Raw genomic sequence first — 13784 nt, forward strand, 5'->3', positions numbered from 1 at the left:
CTGCCATGGTTCTCACTTCCACATTTCATTTATGACATTTTTTCCAATCTAAATTCAGCACAAACTGGAGTACATATGAACAGAAAAACTCAACAGCAGGTGAGAAACATAAATTGTTCTACAACTGAGCTATAGTCAGAAACTCTCTTTAAGGGCAATCGGAAGCAACAGACTGCTGAAATGTCAGAGAGATGAAAATCTAATTACAATCTAACACTGTAATTAAGAATTCTGACAGTGAAAAATCTCAGAAAATGGAAAAAACATTTTGCTGTACTACTAGTTAAAAGAAATAACCCCACAGTTCGTAATTGAAGTTCTATGATTCCAAAAAATTTTGCCACATTTATTGCTTGATAACATTAGCATAAGCTTCAAAATGTTGGTATAAAAAGGCAATAACAAAATGAACGTAGTAGTGATCAGTACATTTCTGAAACTCAAAAAAAGCAAGAAAAATTGTAGGATGCTACCAACTTAGCATCTTAACTTCAAATAAAGAGTTCTGATTGGCATCGGTCCACCTAAGCAGAAGTTGGGAAGAACCGAAGCACAAACCGTTGCCATAGAATTTGACTCACTTAACTTCGCAGATCTTGATAACAGAGGCAGACCCTATACGATGTAAGGCCACAATTGCATCACCCTTCTTACATAAGCCTTTTTCAGTTGCAGTCTTAAGAGCAGCATCCAGAATTACTTCAGTAGATTCAGAATCAGTGGCCTTTGCTGAGCCTTCTGCCAGAAGGGGGACCAATCCTCTGTAAATGAGACTGTGTCTGGCAGGAGTCTCATCACTGCATGTCCAATCAAATGAATCTGTTGTCAAGATGGGAACCACAACAGAAAGAATAGGTACAGGTGGCCTGTACTTTGCTACCAATTTAGCAGTGGTACCACCACGGGTTAGAACCACAATAAGAGTTGCCCTAGCTTTGTTTGCTGTCCGCACAGCAGATGATGCAAGGCTTTCCAAAGGGCTCATAGGCAGAGGAGTGGATCTTATTAGTTCTTTGAATATAGAACTATAGTCCAATGAGGATTCAGCTTCTATACATATGCGAGACATGATCTTCACTGCCAACTCAGGATATGCCCCTGCTGCACTCTCACCACTAAGCATGACACAGTCGGTACCATCAAGAACAGCATTGGCCACATCTGTAGCTTCAGCACGAGTTGGACGAGGAGACTTAATCATAGATTCCAACATTTGTGTGGCAGTAACTACAGGCTTTCCAAGGAGGTTGCATTTGTAAATCATCATCTTCTGTGCCAAAAATATTTTTTCCACTGGGATCTCCATACCAAGATCTCCACGGGCAACCATGAATGCATCTGACTCCTTCAAAATCTCATCAAAATTGACAACACCTTCCTGATTCTCAACCTGCACGGAAAACAATTAAGAAAAAAATATTTAATCCCTGATAAACAATTGAATCTTACGAAGTTTTAAAATTGAATCAAGAAGCAGAACCCGTCAAGATCATACCTTTGACATCAGCATGATATTCTTTGCATGTTTTCCCAATACCTTCCTCACATTTACAAGATCTGAACCCTTGCGAACAAAGGAAAGAGCAATCATGTCAATTTTATTAGGTATACCCCACTGCAGGATGTCCTCGATGTCTTTTTCTGTAAGCGTTGGAAGATCCACGACTACTCCAGGCAGATTAACATTCTTTCGTTCACCAAGGACAGCAGTATTCTCACAGCGGCATTTTACAGTGCCAGATGTCTTATCGGTTGTCAACACTGTAAGAGTGATTGTGCCATCAGCACATAAAATTGTATTACCAGGCCTCAAATCTACTGCAAGTTTTTGGTAGCTCATGGAAATCGTGCTAGTATCACCCTTAATGGTATAATCTGTTGTTATTGTGATTTCCTGTCCCTCCTTAAGTTTGATTGGTTTCGCATCCTTCAAGAAACCAGTTCGAATCTCAGGTCCCTGCAAGAAAGAATAAACTCTCATCAAGACTTTTAAAGCCTAATAAATGTCAGGAAACTCTACAAAAGTGCCTGCAGAACCTTCTTTTAGAACTTAAAACTAATTTTTAAAGCAATGACACTGAAAAATAGCTAAACCCACTGTGCTAGGCTTAAAAAGGTTGATTGTTTCCAATTCCTTAAATCATTACCTGCATATCCTTTCTATTTCAAAAAAGTTAAAAAACTGGTAAAATAAATGCACATTTAAAAGACAGAATCGTAAATTGGAGATAACTATTCAAATCCTTACCAAGGCAACATAAAAGGAATGCAATCCAAGTAGCCGCAGTCTGGCAGGCACCAGATGGATAATTAAATATTTCAGCTCTCATCCTATAGACCTAAGTCACAAGGTTCGAATTTGAATTCGAATTCGACAACCATGAAATTTGGATGAAATTCGACAAGGGAAAAATTCGAAAAAAAATTCGGATAAAATTCGCCTTCTATAATTTTGTTTATTTTTTAAAATATGTATACTTCTAATAAATTATCAGAATAGCAACCCTTGTTGGAGAAAATCCGAGGGCGACCCAGCAGTTGCAGACACCCATGACCCAATAGATACAAAGCATATACAAAGAATACCCACGACCAGCTGAGCTGTGTTTAGAGGCGGATAGCAGTGCTTTATAGAGGAAATTCGATTAAATTCGATTTTTTTATAGAAGTTTGAAATTCGATTTAATTCGAACCTCATCCATGAAAATCGCCGTGCAACATAGCCAAATACTTAAGTTTTGGAATTCTACTGTTAATATTTCTGCAATTACACATGAAGACGGCAATGCCAAAATTTCCAGAAAGTTCAAAACATCAACCTTATTCTTTCTTGCTCATACATTCCAGTTATTTTGTGCTGTGAAACCAGCATCTACCAGCTCCCTTTCAAACAGCTGAATTGAGACTGAGTTCATTTCAGAAGGTTTAATTCTCATGGTCCACAACTAAAAGCAAGTATATTGTCCCACTTCACAAGATCTTGCAATGCTGAAGAAAAAATGACATTCAGCTCTAGATGGCTACTTATTCATATCATACAGCTTCTTGGAAATCAGAGTCACTGACAAGATGCCGATCTATGAGAGGGAGACATGGACAGGATCTATAGTTCCTCAAATAACAAGGTATCTGTTACTCCTTTAACTGAATATGAATACAAGGACATATCATAGATTAGTAAAGATATCTACTATCTATAGAGTGCTCAAATACTACCACAAATCCCTCTGTTGCATGAATTTCAAGTGATTATAGGAAAAATAATTCTATTCATCTTTGCATGGAAGTGGAAAACACAAGAATATAGAGTATCTAATATTTTACTGGTTTGTAAAGAGAGAAATTCACATGCTGATGGGTGATTGACAAAATTACCTCATAATAAGTTATAACTTATATTGTGTATAAATATGAAAAATTCATTGTTCAGTGAATACAATCAATGTCAGCTGAAATAACTCATAGCCAAATAACCAATGTGACTGCTATGATACAAACCATGAAGCCCAAAATAAATCAGAGAACCCTGTTTAAGCATTAGGAATAGGTGTGTTATTCACCTTGCAAGTCCTAGTTGAACAAAGTGGTAATCTAGATTAAGGTAATGTAAACATGACAGAGACCTTGACATTTGCTATCAACAAAACCAGGAAAGGCTCAGAAAGGTTTACAAGAATCTAGTTTGTCATCTAATACATTTTGGCTTCCAAAGAGTCAAAAGGAAAAAAATCAGAGCCCAAGGTGACTTGAAAATTGAGCTGAGTACATCTTTAAGCTGTCTTGATAGAAGAAAAACACTAGAAAGGGGAAGAAATAAACATATTAGCCTTCAACAGGTTGGCACCTACAAAACAAAAACTAAGAAACATAATATAAACAAAGAAAGAAAGCCCAAATGGGACACTGCTATAATACTATCTATGAAATCCAAAAATAAATTAGAGACACCTGTTGGAAGTGTTAGGATTCGGTGTTCTATTCACCTTGCAAGTTCGAATTGAACAAAGTGGTAATTGAGTTTAGGATTATATTGTTTCAAATATTATTTCATGTGTATTTGCAAACATCATGGAAAGGATGAAATGGGATGCCCATGAGAATGTTGGAGGTACATATGCAGTGAAATAAACTTCAGCTTCGAGACACTTAAAAAATTGTTTGTTAGGTGAAAAATGTAATAGAAACAAGGGCAATGTCCCTTTTATGGATTACCTTGTAATTTGCCCTAAATATATCGATCTACACAACAAATCTCGATGATGGCATGGAAGCTCAACCATAACGAGGGTTGTAGTGGGAGACATGATGGGATGCCCCAAGTATCCTCTACCCTAGGTCCAACAGCAGGACCTTATCCTTTGTGGCCTTGTGCAATCCTTACCCGATGGTCCTTAACCATCATCATGAGGAAGTGTACCTATTGAGGGCTTTACACTGTTCCCCTCCATCATGTCAACCTCTCACCTCTTATGATTAATTCACTTCAACAATTGTTCAATGTGGAGATAGAAGGCGAGCTGCAATAGGTTGCCCCTAAACTGACCCTTGACCCTAGACCCAAGGGCGGACCTTATCCCCCTTGACCTCATGCAGTCCTTAACCATCCTCATGAGGTGGCTTGCCTAGTGAGGTATCCCTCACCGTTCCCCCTTCTTGCATTCACTTTCCTCCCCTAGCATGATCAAATTGAAAATCATATAATTGCTCATAATATCACTAAATGCATAGACATGTATGTTATAGTAGCACATTACAATTCATACCCTCATATCTGCATACACTGATATAAATATGTCAAATAACTATTTCTGCATTTCACAAAGATTAATTAATCACTGCTCAGATCAGTCTGGTTGCATATAAGGGTTTCTGCTGTTCATCAATCTGCAGATTCTATCTTTCAAATCTGCTTAAAAACATATTCAAGTCTGAGGTAATATATTTATGTCTTCTGTAGTGCTATAATCATATCTGCTGCAATTGATAGGTTTATGTCTGCTCTACTCCTGCCATAGATGGAATGGATGTATTGATTCCCCACATAACTTGCATATATAGCTTTTGAAACACCCTTTCACCCAAAAGAGGTGACCTTTCTAAAATTGTCAGCCTTGTTTAATTTTATTTTTCTTTTATTTTATTTCATCCTTTCCAAAGCAGGTCGGCTATCATGGACAATATAAACCCAGATAGCCTCATTATAAAATCACTAAGGGAATAGTATTAGATGTCGGCCTTATTATTATTTGCCACCGCCCAGGTTTTAATCATTAGATAAGGCTGCGATTCATATCTTTAGGAGGGGCATGACAGAAAGCATTGTATAGCATGATTGGACATTGGACATGAAGTGAAAGGGAATATATGACATTTTATTACATTGTAAGATGCATAAGAAGCATCTATGACATTGTAAACAGCGGAAGAAAATATCTACAACAATGTGTAAGAAGTTGGTTGTATTTTTTAGACTTCAGCAATTGCTATTTTAAATTTTGTCCTCTGGTGGAAGTTGGATGACCAAGTTCATGAGAAAAGTCTTGAAGCTTCAAGAAAAAGGCTTGTAACCATTGTTCCACGGAGATGCATCCCCCCCAAAAAAACTCACGTCCCTTGTGGGGGGTACGTTTCTGAGACTTGGGGACTTGGGGGAAACGTTCCCCCACAGCACCACCAATTCCACAACCTCCGCCACCTCTGTTGGGAACGCCCGCTGGGTCACTTGCTATATGGCGCATGTCTTTACATACTGATTACAACCTTTAACTTCATGAAAACTAGTTGGCCTTTCATGGGGCACTCACAGAGATGTTATATTGCAGATTTTGCCTTGAAGATTTCAATTGACCTCTATTTTTATTATATCATCACTGCCCCCCCACCACCACTCCGCCAACCCCTTGCCATCCCCAAACTATGTATGGTTTCCTGAATGCCTTCGACTATATATTGAAGCTTTGAAATAGTTATTTAATAGATGAAGTGCAGGTTGGAGCAAGGTTACTCTGCCAAAATTCTGCTGAGATTCCACCATGAATGAGAGATGGTCCACTCTTGTTATTGTTTGTTCATTATTGTAAGTTGTAACACATAATATGGCAATGGATGTATGTTTGCATTTGTCAGATGTGGCAGGATTCCAAGTAAGAAGATATCGCATATTGAGTTACAAGTTGAGGAACAAATAATAGAGATGGGTGTTGATCCCCATATTGGAACAAATTAAATGTATTGTAAATGTTTATATGCTGAATAATACAAGAGTTTCGTGGTGTTTTGAGGGTGGGGTTTTTTAGCCTGAAAGGATTTTCCCCACATAACTCGTGTTGTTTCTTTCTTGATGCTTGATCTCTCTTCTGTTTCTATTCTTTTCTCTCTTTCTATTCTTTTCCCTCTTTCTAAAAGTGGGTTTGACAAGCCATTATGCTGCTGAAATTTTAATAGATCTGTAATCTACACAACTTTCCTCTTGGGGTTCATCGTCAAAATGAACTATTTTTCTCAACATGAAGGACAAGTAAATAAAAATATTGGCTTCAACAAAAGAGATGCAAGCATTAGAACAACTGACTGAGCTGGAAAGGAAGCCAACTAGGGCCAGCATGAAAAAGCAGGGAACATTCCTTTTAAGGGACTGCAAAATTATCCTTTGAAAATAATTATCTTCATTGTTAATACCATTTCAATGCTAAAGCCAAAAACATTATTCATCTTTTTCTCTCCTTGCTTGTCCTACATATTTCAAATTTGCTCCCGAGTGTCTGTTCCCATTGTCTACAATCTAAGTTGCCGGTTCGGATTCTGGTTCGGATTCTGGTTCGAGATTCTGGTTCGCAAATTCTTTCTTTTTTGGGGGGGGGTGGGTTCGGGTTCGCTTTGGGTTCGCCCGTACAAAAACATATAGAAATAAAAAAATAAAAATATATACATATATGCAGCAGCAAATAAATAGCAAAATACACCACCATATATATTAATGTTGTAGACTTTTAGTCCGAATGGCAAATAACATAGCAAAATGCCAAAATACACCACCATATCAATGTTTATGTTCAAAAATAATAATGTCAACATTAACAATCAGCCATCACTGAACAAATGAGATAGGTTTTACCTATTTGACCTTTTTAGTGGTCTAATTTAGGGTTGGAGGGTCGAATAGACTCAATTAGGCAAAAATAAATCTTCAAAAAACTTTTTAAAAAATGTCTTTTTCACCCAGATTCGTCCTGGGTTCTGCCACTGGCACTGAAATTCATCCAAAATACATCAAAATTCGGCCAGGGTTCCTCTGAGAGAATTTCCTAGGCCAAAATCGAACCCTGACAAAATTTGGGGAGAATTTGTAACGGACCAGTATTTGGTGCGAACCTAACCAGGACCCATGGGATTTTTTGCAGAATCTGGCAACTTAGTCTACAATTTTGTCCAATATTCTAATTTGAAAATTTCATTTTTCCATTCAGCTTCATAAAAGGCAAAAAAGACAGATCAACTAAACAGAATATTATTCCAACAGAACCCCATCTGCAAAAAACCCTTGATAGCACCTAGAGCCAATTTTAAAAATATAATGTCTTCATAGAAATCCATTAAGATGAAACACCTATAAAAATAGTGCAACTCTTACATATCAATCACTCCTAAATTATAACCTTTTAAGATTTACTATTTACTGATTGACCTGTCACAACAGATGGCGGGGGATGAACCATTATCTTTGAATTTAAATGTATAATAACCACAGCCTCTAAAATTCACAATGCTAAATGGTTTCAAGCTTACATTCAAAAACCATGACTCGTGACTCCTACATGAAAACACGTAGATAGCCTAAACAGGCAATGGACTCCACAAGATATTAGACCTAGTCAAACAATTGAAATCCCCTAATTTCACCTCTACTGCTATCCAGAGATAAACAAAACCAAAAAAGGAACAAATTTGCAAAAAAACTGAATGCTCAAAAATTTTATCTGCTCAAACAGTGACAAAGGACTAGTTTCGTCTGCTTTAGAGTCTCAACCACATGATTGTAAAAAATGCAAAAGAAACTAAAAAGCAGATTTCTGCAACAAACCTGATTGAATGAAAAGTCTCCCTATGCAAAAAATGAAAAATACTAAAGTCATCAAGTGTTCATTGGACTACTTGTAAGAATGATTGCCTCAGAAAGAACCTACCAGGGATAAGTTCTTGCCAAGTGAAAAGATCCAACATTACAAGGAATGAAGCCAGGTTTGAGTCCCAGGCATTTCTCCAAGAGTGGATACCCCTCAGTCCTTGACATGAAGCTGAATGAGGTCAAATACCAACAGGTACATAAAATTTAAAAAGGTTTGGGATGTTTATCTTCCAATCAAACAAAAAAGTTAAACTCCTCTCCATTAGCCACTCAAACAAAAAAAGTGATAATAACAGCTCAGCAAAAATGTTTATTGCATGATAAGTTTAACCATGCAAAAATATAAACGACACTAAATCATAATCCTTTAACCACTAAAACAAATACTTGAGAATCAAATTAAAACTTAAATGAAGAGCACATGTAAAACCAAATCATAAGAAAGGTACATTTGCATGTCCTGTTTAACAAATGATTACAAAAACAAACTAACAGATAAATAAGAAAATCTGCAAAGAAAATTAATTGATTGAAGGCTTTAACCATGCAAAAAAATGAGAAAACAGTACATTCCTCTATGTTGGGTGCCAAAACAAAACATTGCAACAACAAATGAAAACAAAAAAAGCAAATCCATAGAACAAATGGAATTCTTGAAAGTTTTAACCATCCCAAAAAGAGAAAATGGTTATTTCCCCTGCTACACCTTCCCAAACGAACTGCCATAAAAACGAATGAAAATAAGGCAAATCTCAATAGAAAATTGAATGATTAAAAAATGTAAGAAAATACAAGTAAATTTCTTATTTTGGCCCTTCAAAAACTTTTAAAATAGCTAAAAAAAGAAAGCAAATCAGGAAAGAAAATTGAGTGCTTGAAGATTTCAATAATGCAGAACAAAACAGAACATTCCTCTGCTTTAGCTCCTCTGAAAAACTGAAAAAGAAAAGAAAACAGAAAAAAGCAAACCTGCAGAGCAAATTGAGTACCTTGAAGTTGAGAGCTATAAACATACAAAGAGAAAAAAGACAGTAAGGTCCTGTCTTTAGATGTTCAAGCTTCAAACAAACTACTACAAAAACAAATGAGAAAATTTGCACGAGAAAATAGAATGCCTAAAAACCTATAAAAAAACATAATAGAAAGCAAATCTGCAAAAAAGAGTTCAACAGCTCAAATTTTTAACCCCGCAAACCTGACAAACTACTAAATTTCACTGCTTCTGACACTGAAATAAAGCACTTTACCCAAAAAAATCTGCAGAGAATACTTAAATCTTGATAAATTCAAGATCTAAAAAAATGGTTGTTTGCAAAATCCTCTGCATTAACCGCTCCAATCCGATTGTGAATACCAAGTATGCAGAGAAAACTGAGTGCCTGAGAGCTCCAACCGTGCAAAAATTACAACATATTGTATTCCACTGCTTTGGCAGGTCCGACAAGGGATTCCAAAGGGAAAAAAATAATAAATCGGCACTAACAACTCAATGTTTGTAAACCTAAACCATGCAAAACAAAGCCAATACTTGTAGAAACGAATCTAACAACACCCTAACTTAAGAAATTGCTGCTTTAAATTTTTAGCAATGCAAAATGACGAACTATCATATTCCTCTGCCTTAACCGCTCAAACAAAATATTACCCAAAGAAAAACAAAAGCGAAGACTGTAAAATGGTAAATTTACACAGAAAGTTCAATGCCTGTAAACCTATTTCCACGTAATTAAAATTATGGTGATATTTAACATTAAACTGCTTTAGAAACACTCAAATAAGCGACAAAAACAAACTGCTATGGAAATGGAAACGTTTGTAAACCTTAACTATTTAAAAGAAATCAAAATATAATTTTTTCCTGATTTGCCAACTCATATAAATGATTGCAAGAACAATTTTTATTGAAAAATAAGACTATTTAGATAGAAAAATGATGCCTTTCAATGTTTGCTATGGAAAATGTATAATTATAAAATTCCCCTGCTGTAGGCGTTCAAACAAATGACGGAAAAAACAAACGAAAACTGAAAGACGGAAATTTTCACAGAAAGATGAAAACCTGTAAAACTAAGCCACGCAAGCAATTAAAAAACAAACAAACTTCAGCCTAGGTTTTCTTACATACCTTTGTGTCAAGCATAACGGCGCACATAATCTGAGTATTCTGCATGGCCTCCCTGAGATGATCGAGCGTCTCCTGATGATACTCATGAGTCCCATGAGAAAAATTAAATCTAGCCACATTCATACCCGCCTTCAATAGTTTCTCAACCATCGAAACGCTCCGGGACGCAGGGCCCAAAGTACACACGATCTTCGTCTTAGGGATCCTTCCATTGGGAAGCTCCTTCAAAATTCCCTCTATATCAATGTTTGCCATTACAGAAAGGGCTCAAAATTGCGGCTTACGACTCGCGGCTCAAAATTCCAGACTATAATCACAAATAAGAAGAAGCGAAAAAAGAAAAGCGGGTCTGATTTGCTATTTTTGAGCTTTTGGGGCTGAAATCTTTACAGTTTTGGGCCTAAAAACAGCCGATCTATAGCTGCCGGTCTACTTTTCGATTCACAGATGTGATCTGCAGCTACCTCTGTGAAGATTTCGTTACAATTTTGCGATCTAAACGCGCCTACCTACCTTCCTACCCTTCTGCTATGCTCTTATAAACCCTTGTAAAACAGTGGACTGAAACAAAGGGCTTAAAGATGTTGCAGCTCTTTTCAACGACTTGATATATGCCGCTGTTTTGAGGTCAATCTGCACGGAGGTTAATGGAGTACAATTGACTAAAGATACTTTTTTATATTTAATATTTTCGTTTTTCTCTGTGTGTGTGTTGGGACTTTGTATAGTTGAGTTAAAAACGGGGGCGCGAAGAATCGATTTATTATGCCGTTTATTCCGCGAATATTCTGTCCACACGTGACTAAACTTGTTGGAACAAGAGTTTTGTGGAACAACCGTTGTTTTTTATTAGCACGCCATTATTACCTAAAAATCTTAGAAGTAGTGATGTGGGACCTGGTCTCTCTTTTCTTTACGCTTCCATGTGGTCAACAATGGCTCTAAAAGGAAAGGTACAATGGAATTAAGGGTATAATGTTGTTTATTTAATGCATAAAAATAAAATTGTAGAGGAAAAGAGTACATAAATAAATAAATTTTTATATTGAATTAAGTTAAAATAATTATATAGAGTAAGCAAGCAGTAGGTTGTTGGAAAAAAACGGATGTGGCTAATCTTCACACAAAACAACATTTTACAGTTTCTAAAATCCGCAAAACACAATGGATTTTCGCGAAATTTTCAATAGCTAAATTTTCATGATCTGCATTCTCATTGTTGTAAAACCACAAAAAATTGAGCGGAAAAACACTATGATTTTAGCCGCTTGCAAAAAAAATACTTACTAATTACAAATCTGCTAACAAGAGCAAATATAATTCTATTAGCATAGGTACAATATCGAGTTTGGAATTTAGTTGATAAAGGGAAACTAATAAATGTGGTAATTAAATTACGAATAGGTATATTGTTTTGTAATTTATAATATAGGTACAATATCGCGTTTGAAATTTAGTTGATAAAGGGAAACTAATAAATGTGGTAGTTAAATTACGGTAGGTATATTGTTTTGTAATTTATAACATGGGTACAATATCACATTTGAAATTTAGTTGATAAAGGGAAACTAATAAATGTGGTAATAAAATTATGAATAGGTATATTGTTTTGTAATTTATAAAATAGAAAATGATGTTGATGATGGGTGAAATTAATTTGGTGTTCATCAAAAAATTATGGTTTTACTATCAAGGTTTACATAGTTTCAAAAAGTTGTGTATGGATTCAAATGTCAGGTTTCAATCTTGATCGTTGCAGATATAAATTCTAACGCACAAATTTGAACTAGCAAAACTTAGACTTCTAAAACTTGCTAGTGTTAATCTTTGGTGTTTGAAAAGTTTGTAAGGACTATAATGTTCATCAACGCTTTAAACGAATCTATCAATTCACTAAGGTCAAGGTCTTCTAGATCAAAGTCCTAGATAGATTAGCTTTGTAGCTTGGAGTGCATTCAAAGACAACATACATAGGTGGTTTGTATGCATTTAAACTCTAATACTTATTTGAACAAGCAAAATGGGGACTTCTAAAACCTAATTGCCTTTATCTTGGGCATTTGATAAGCTTGTAAGAATTATGGTGTTTATGAACATCTTGAGGGAATCTATCAAACTATTAAAGTCGAGTTATTCTGGGTTGGACTTCTAGATAGGTCAACTTTATAGTTTACAAGTGTCATAAATGCAAATGGTATAGATTATAATTCTTTGTTCCCTCTAAAATGGAATCATGCTCTGATGACTTGTCCTTGATGTTCTTGACTTATCCTTGTATATGAATAAATTACACATTAAATATTTTTTAAGTACTAAAATATAACAACATGTTACACAAAAGTGTGTTAAGCTGGTTCATAATGGCTAATAGAAAGGGATGGGAAAGAGTAAATTTGAATTTCATATTTGATTGTGCATACCTTAAGATTGATATAGTTTGATCCCAAGTGACACGTAAGCAAGCCTTATGGTAAAATTATGCTAGATTGAAGCATGGAGCAAATATATGGAATTATGTTCAGATAGATTTAGATAAATAATAAATAAGCAATGGATATATGGGATAAGTATAAATCAAAGAAAATACGAACAAATAAGAATTAAAAAATGAGTCAAACCTAACACAAGAGTGTCACTTGTCAATATGTATTATATTTGACATGGACCACCGTGATGGGAACAAAACTAAATGTGAAAGGAAATGGATATGTGTATTTTAGCATTACAATAATTAAGTAGAAACTTAAATAAAAGTATAGATAAGGAAGAGAATGGACACAAAACTATAAGACATATGTCAAATAGTCACTTTGGCTTAAAGTTTTTGATTAAGGTAAAAACATGTTTTGAAGGGGCCCCGAAACTCTTTATAATAGATCCTGTATGCGGGAAAAGCGGGGCAATGAAACTTAAAATGTGAAAAATAAAGTTCAAAGAGGCTTGTCCACACACCCACAGGACTTCTTAGTGCAAGTTATGGAGTCATGAAGAATGACTCAACTTCCCAAGGATGGTTCCATGGTTCTCTATCTCACAGGGTCCCTCGAGTCAATGCCTTTGCTCTCAGATCACTGAGCAAAGTGGTTTAGGGATGACAAATGCAAGAACGAGGGATGCTTATGATTGATTTAGTCATGAAAACGCATCCTATCTATGCATGATTCTACAAATGCAATAAACTAGATTATAAGATGACAAGATTAGTAGCAATACTATCCTAACATGATATACTAGTTTATGAGTTAAGCTAATGATAAAGGAAATAGTCTAAAATGCTTATTAGATTTATTCCTATTACAAAGAGAAGCTAGATGTGTTGATAAAATTGAGCATAAACGAGATACTAAAAGCTTGCATGGATCCTTAAAATGGAGGAATGAGAGCTCTATTTATAGTGAAAATAAGGCAATGGATGGTCAGGATAGAAAGAGTTAATCAAGGGTCAAGTTTGAAAGTTGTCAATCCATGTTTTCAATTTTCACCAATGAAATGGTGACAATTGTCAACATAAGGCTGGTTAAGAGGAGAGGTAAG

General features: G+C 35.6%; 1 protein-coding gene across 1 annotated transcript; it reads right to left on the reverse strand.

Moving 5' to 3' along the window:
* Positions 1–308: 308 nt before the first annotated feature.
* On the reverse strand, positions 309–10937 carry LOC131064374 (pyruvate kinase, cytosolic isozyme). Its single transcript, XM_057998486.2, has 3 exons — positions 10251–10937; positions 1496–1957; positions 309–1390 (listed from the first exon to the last, which is right to left on the reverse strand). Exons 1-3 carry the CDS (start codon positions 10503–10505, stop codon positions 578–580), a joined length of 1530 nt encoding a protein of 509 aa, XP_057854469.2. The 5' UTR covers positions 10506–10937; the 3' UTR covers positions 309–577.
* Positions 10938–13784: the final 2847 nt, after the last annotated feature.

This window comes from Cryptomeria japonica, chromosome 7, assembly GCF_030272615.1.
Source record: "Cryptomeria japonica chromosome 7, Sugi_1.0, whole genome shotgun sequence".
Classification (NCBI taxonomy): Eukaryota; Viridiplantae; Streptophyta; class Pinopsida; order Cupressales; family Cupressaceae; genus Cryptomeria; species Cryptomeria japonica.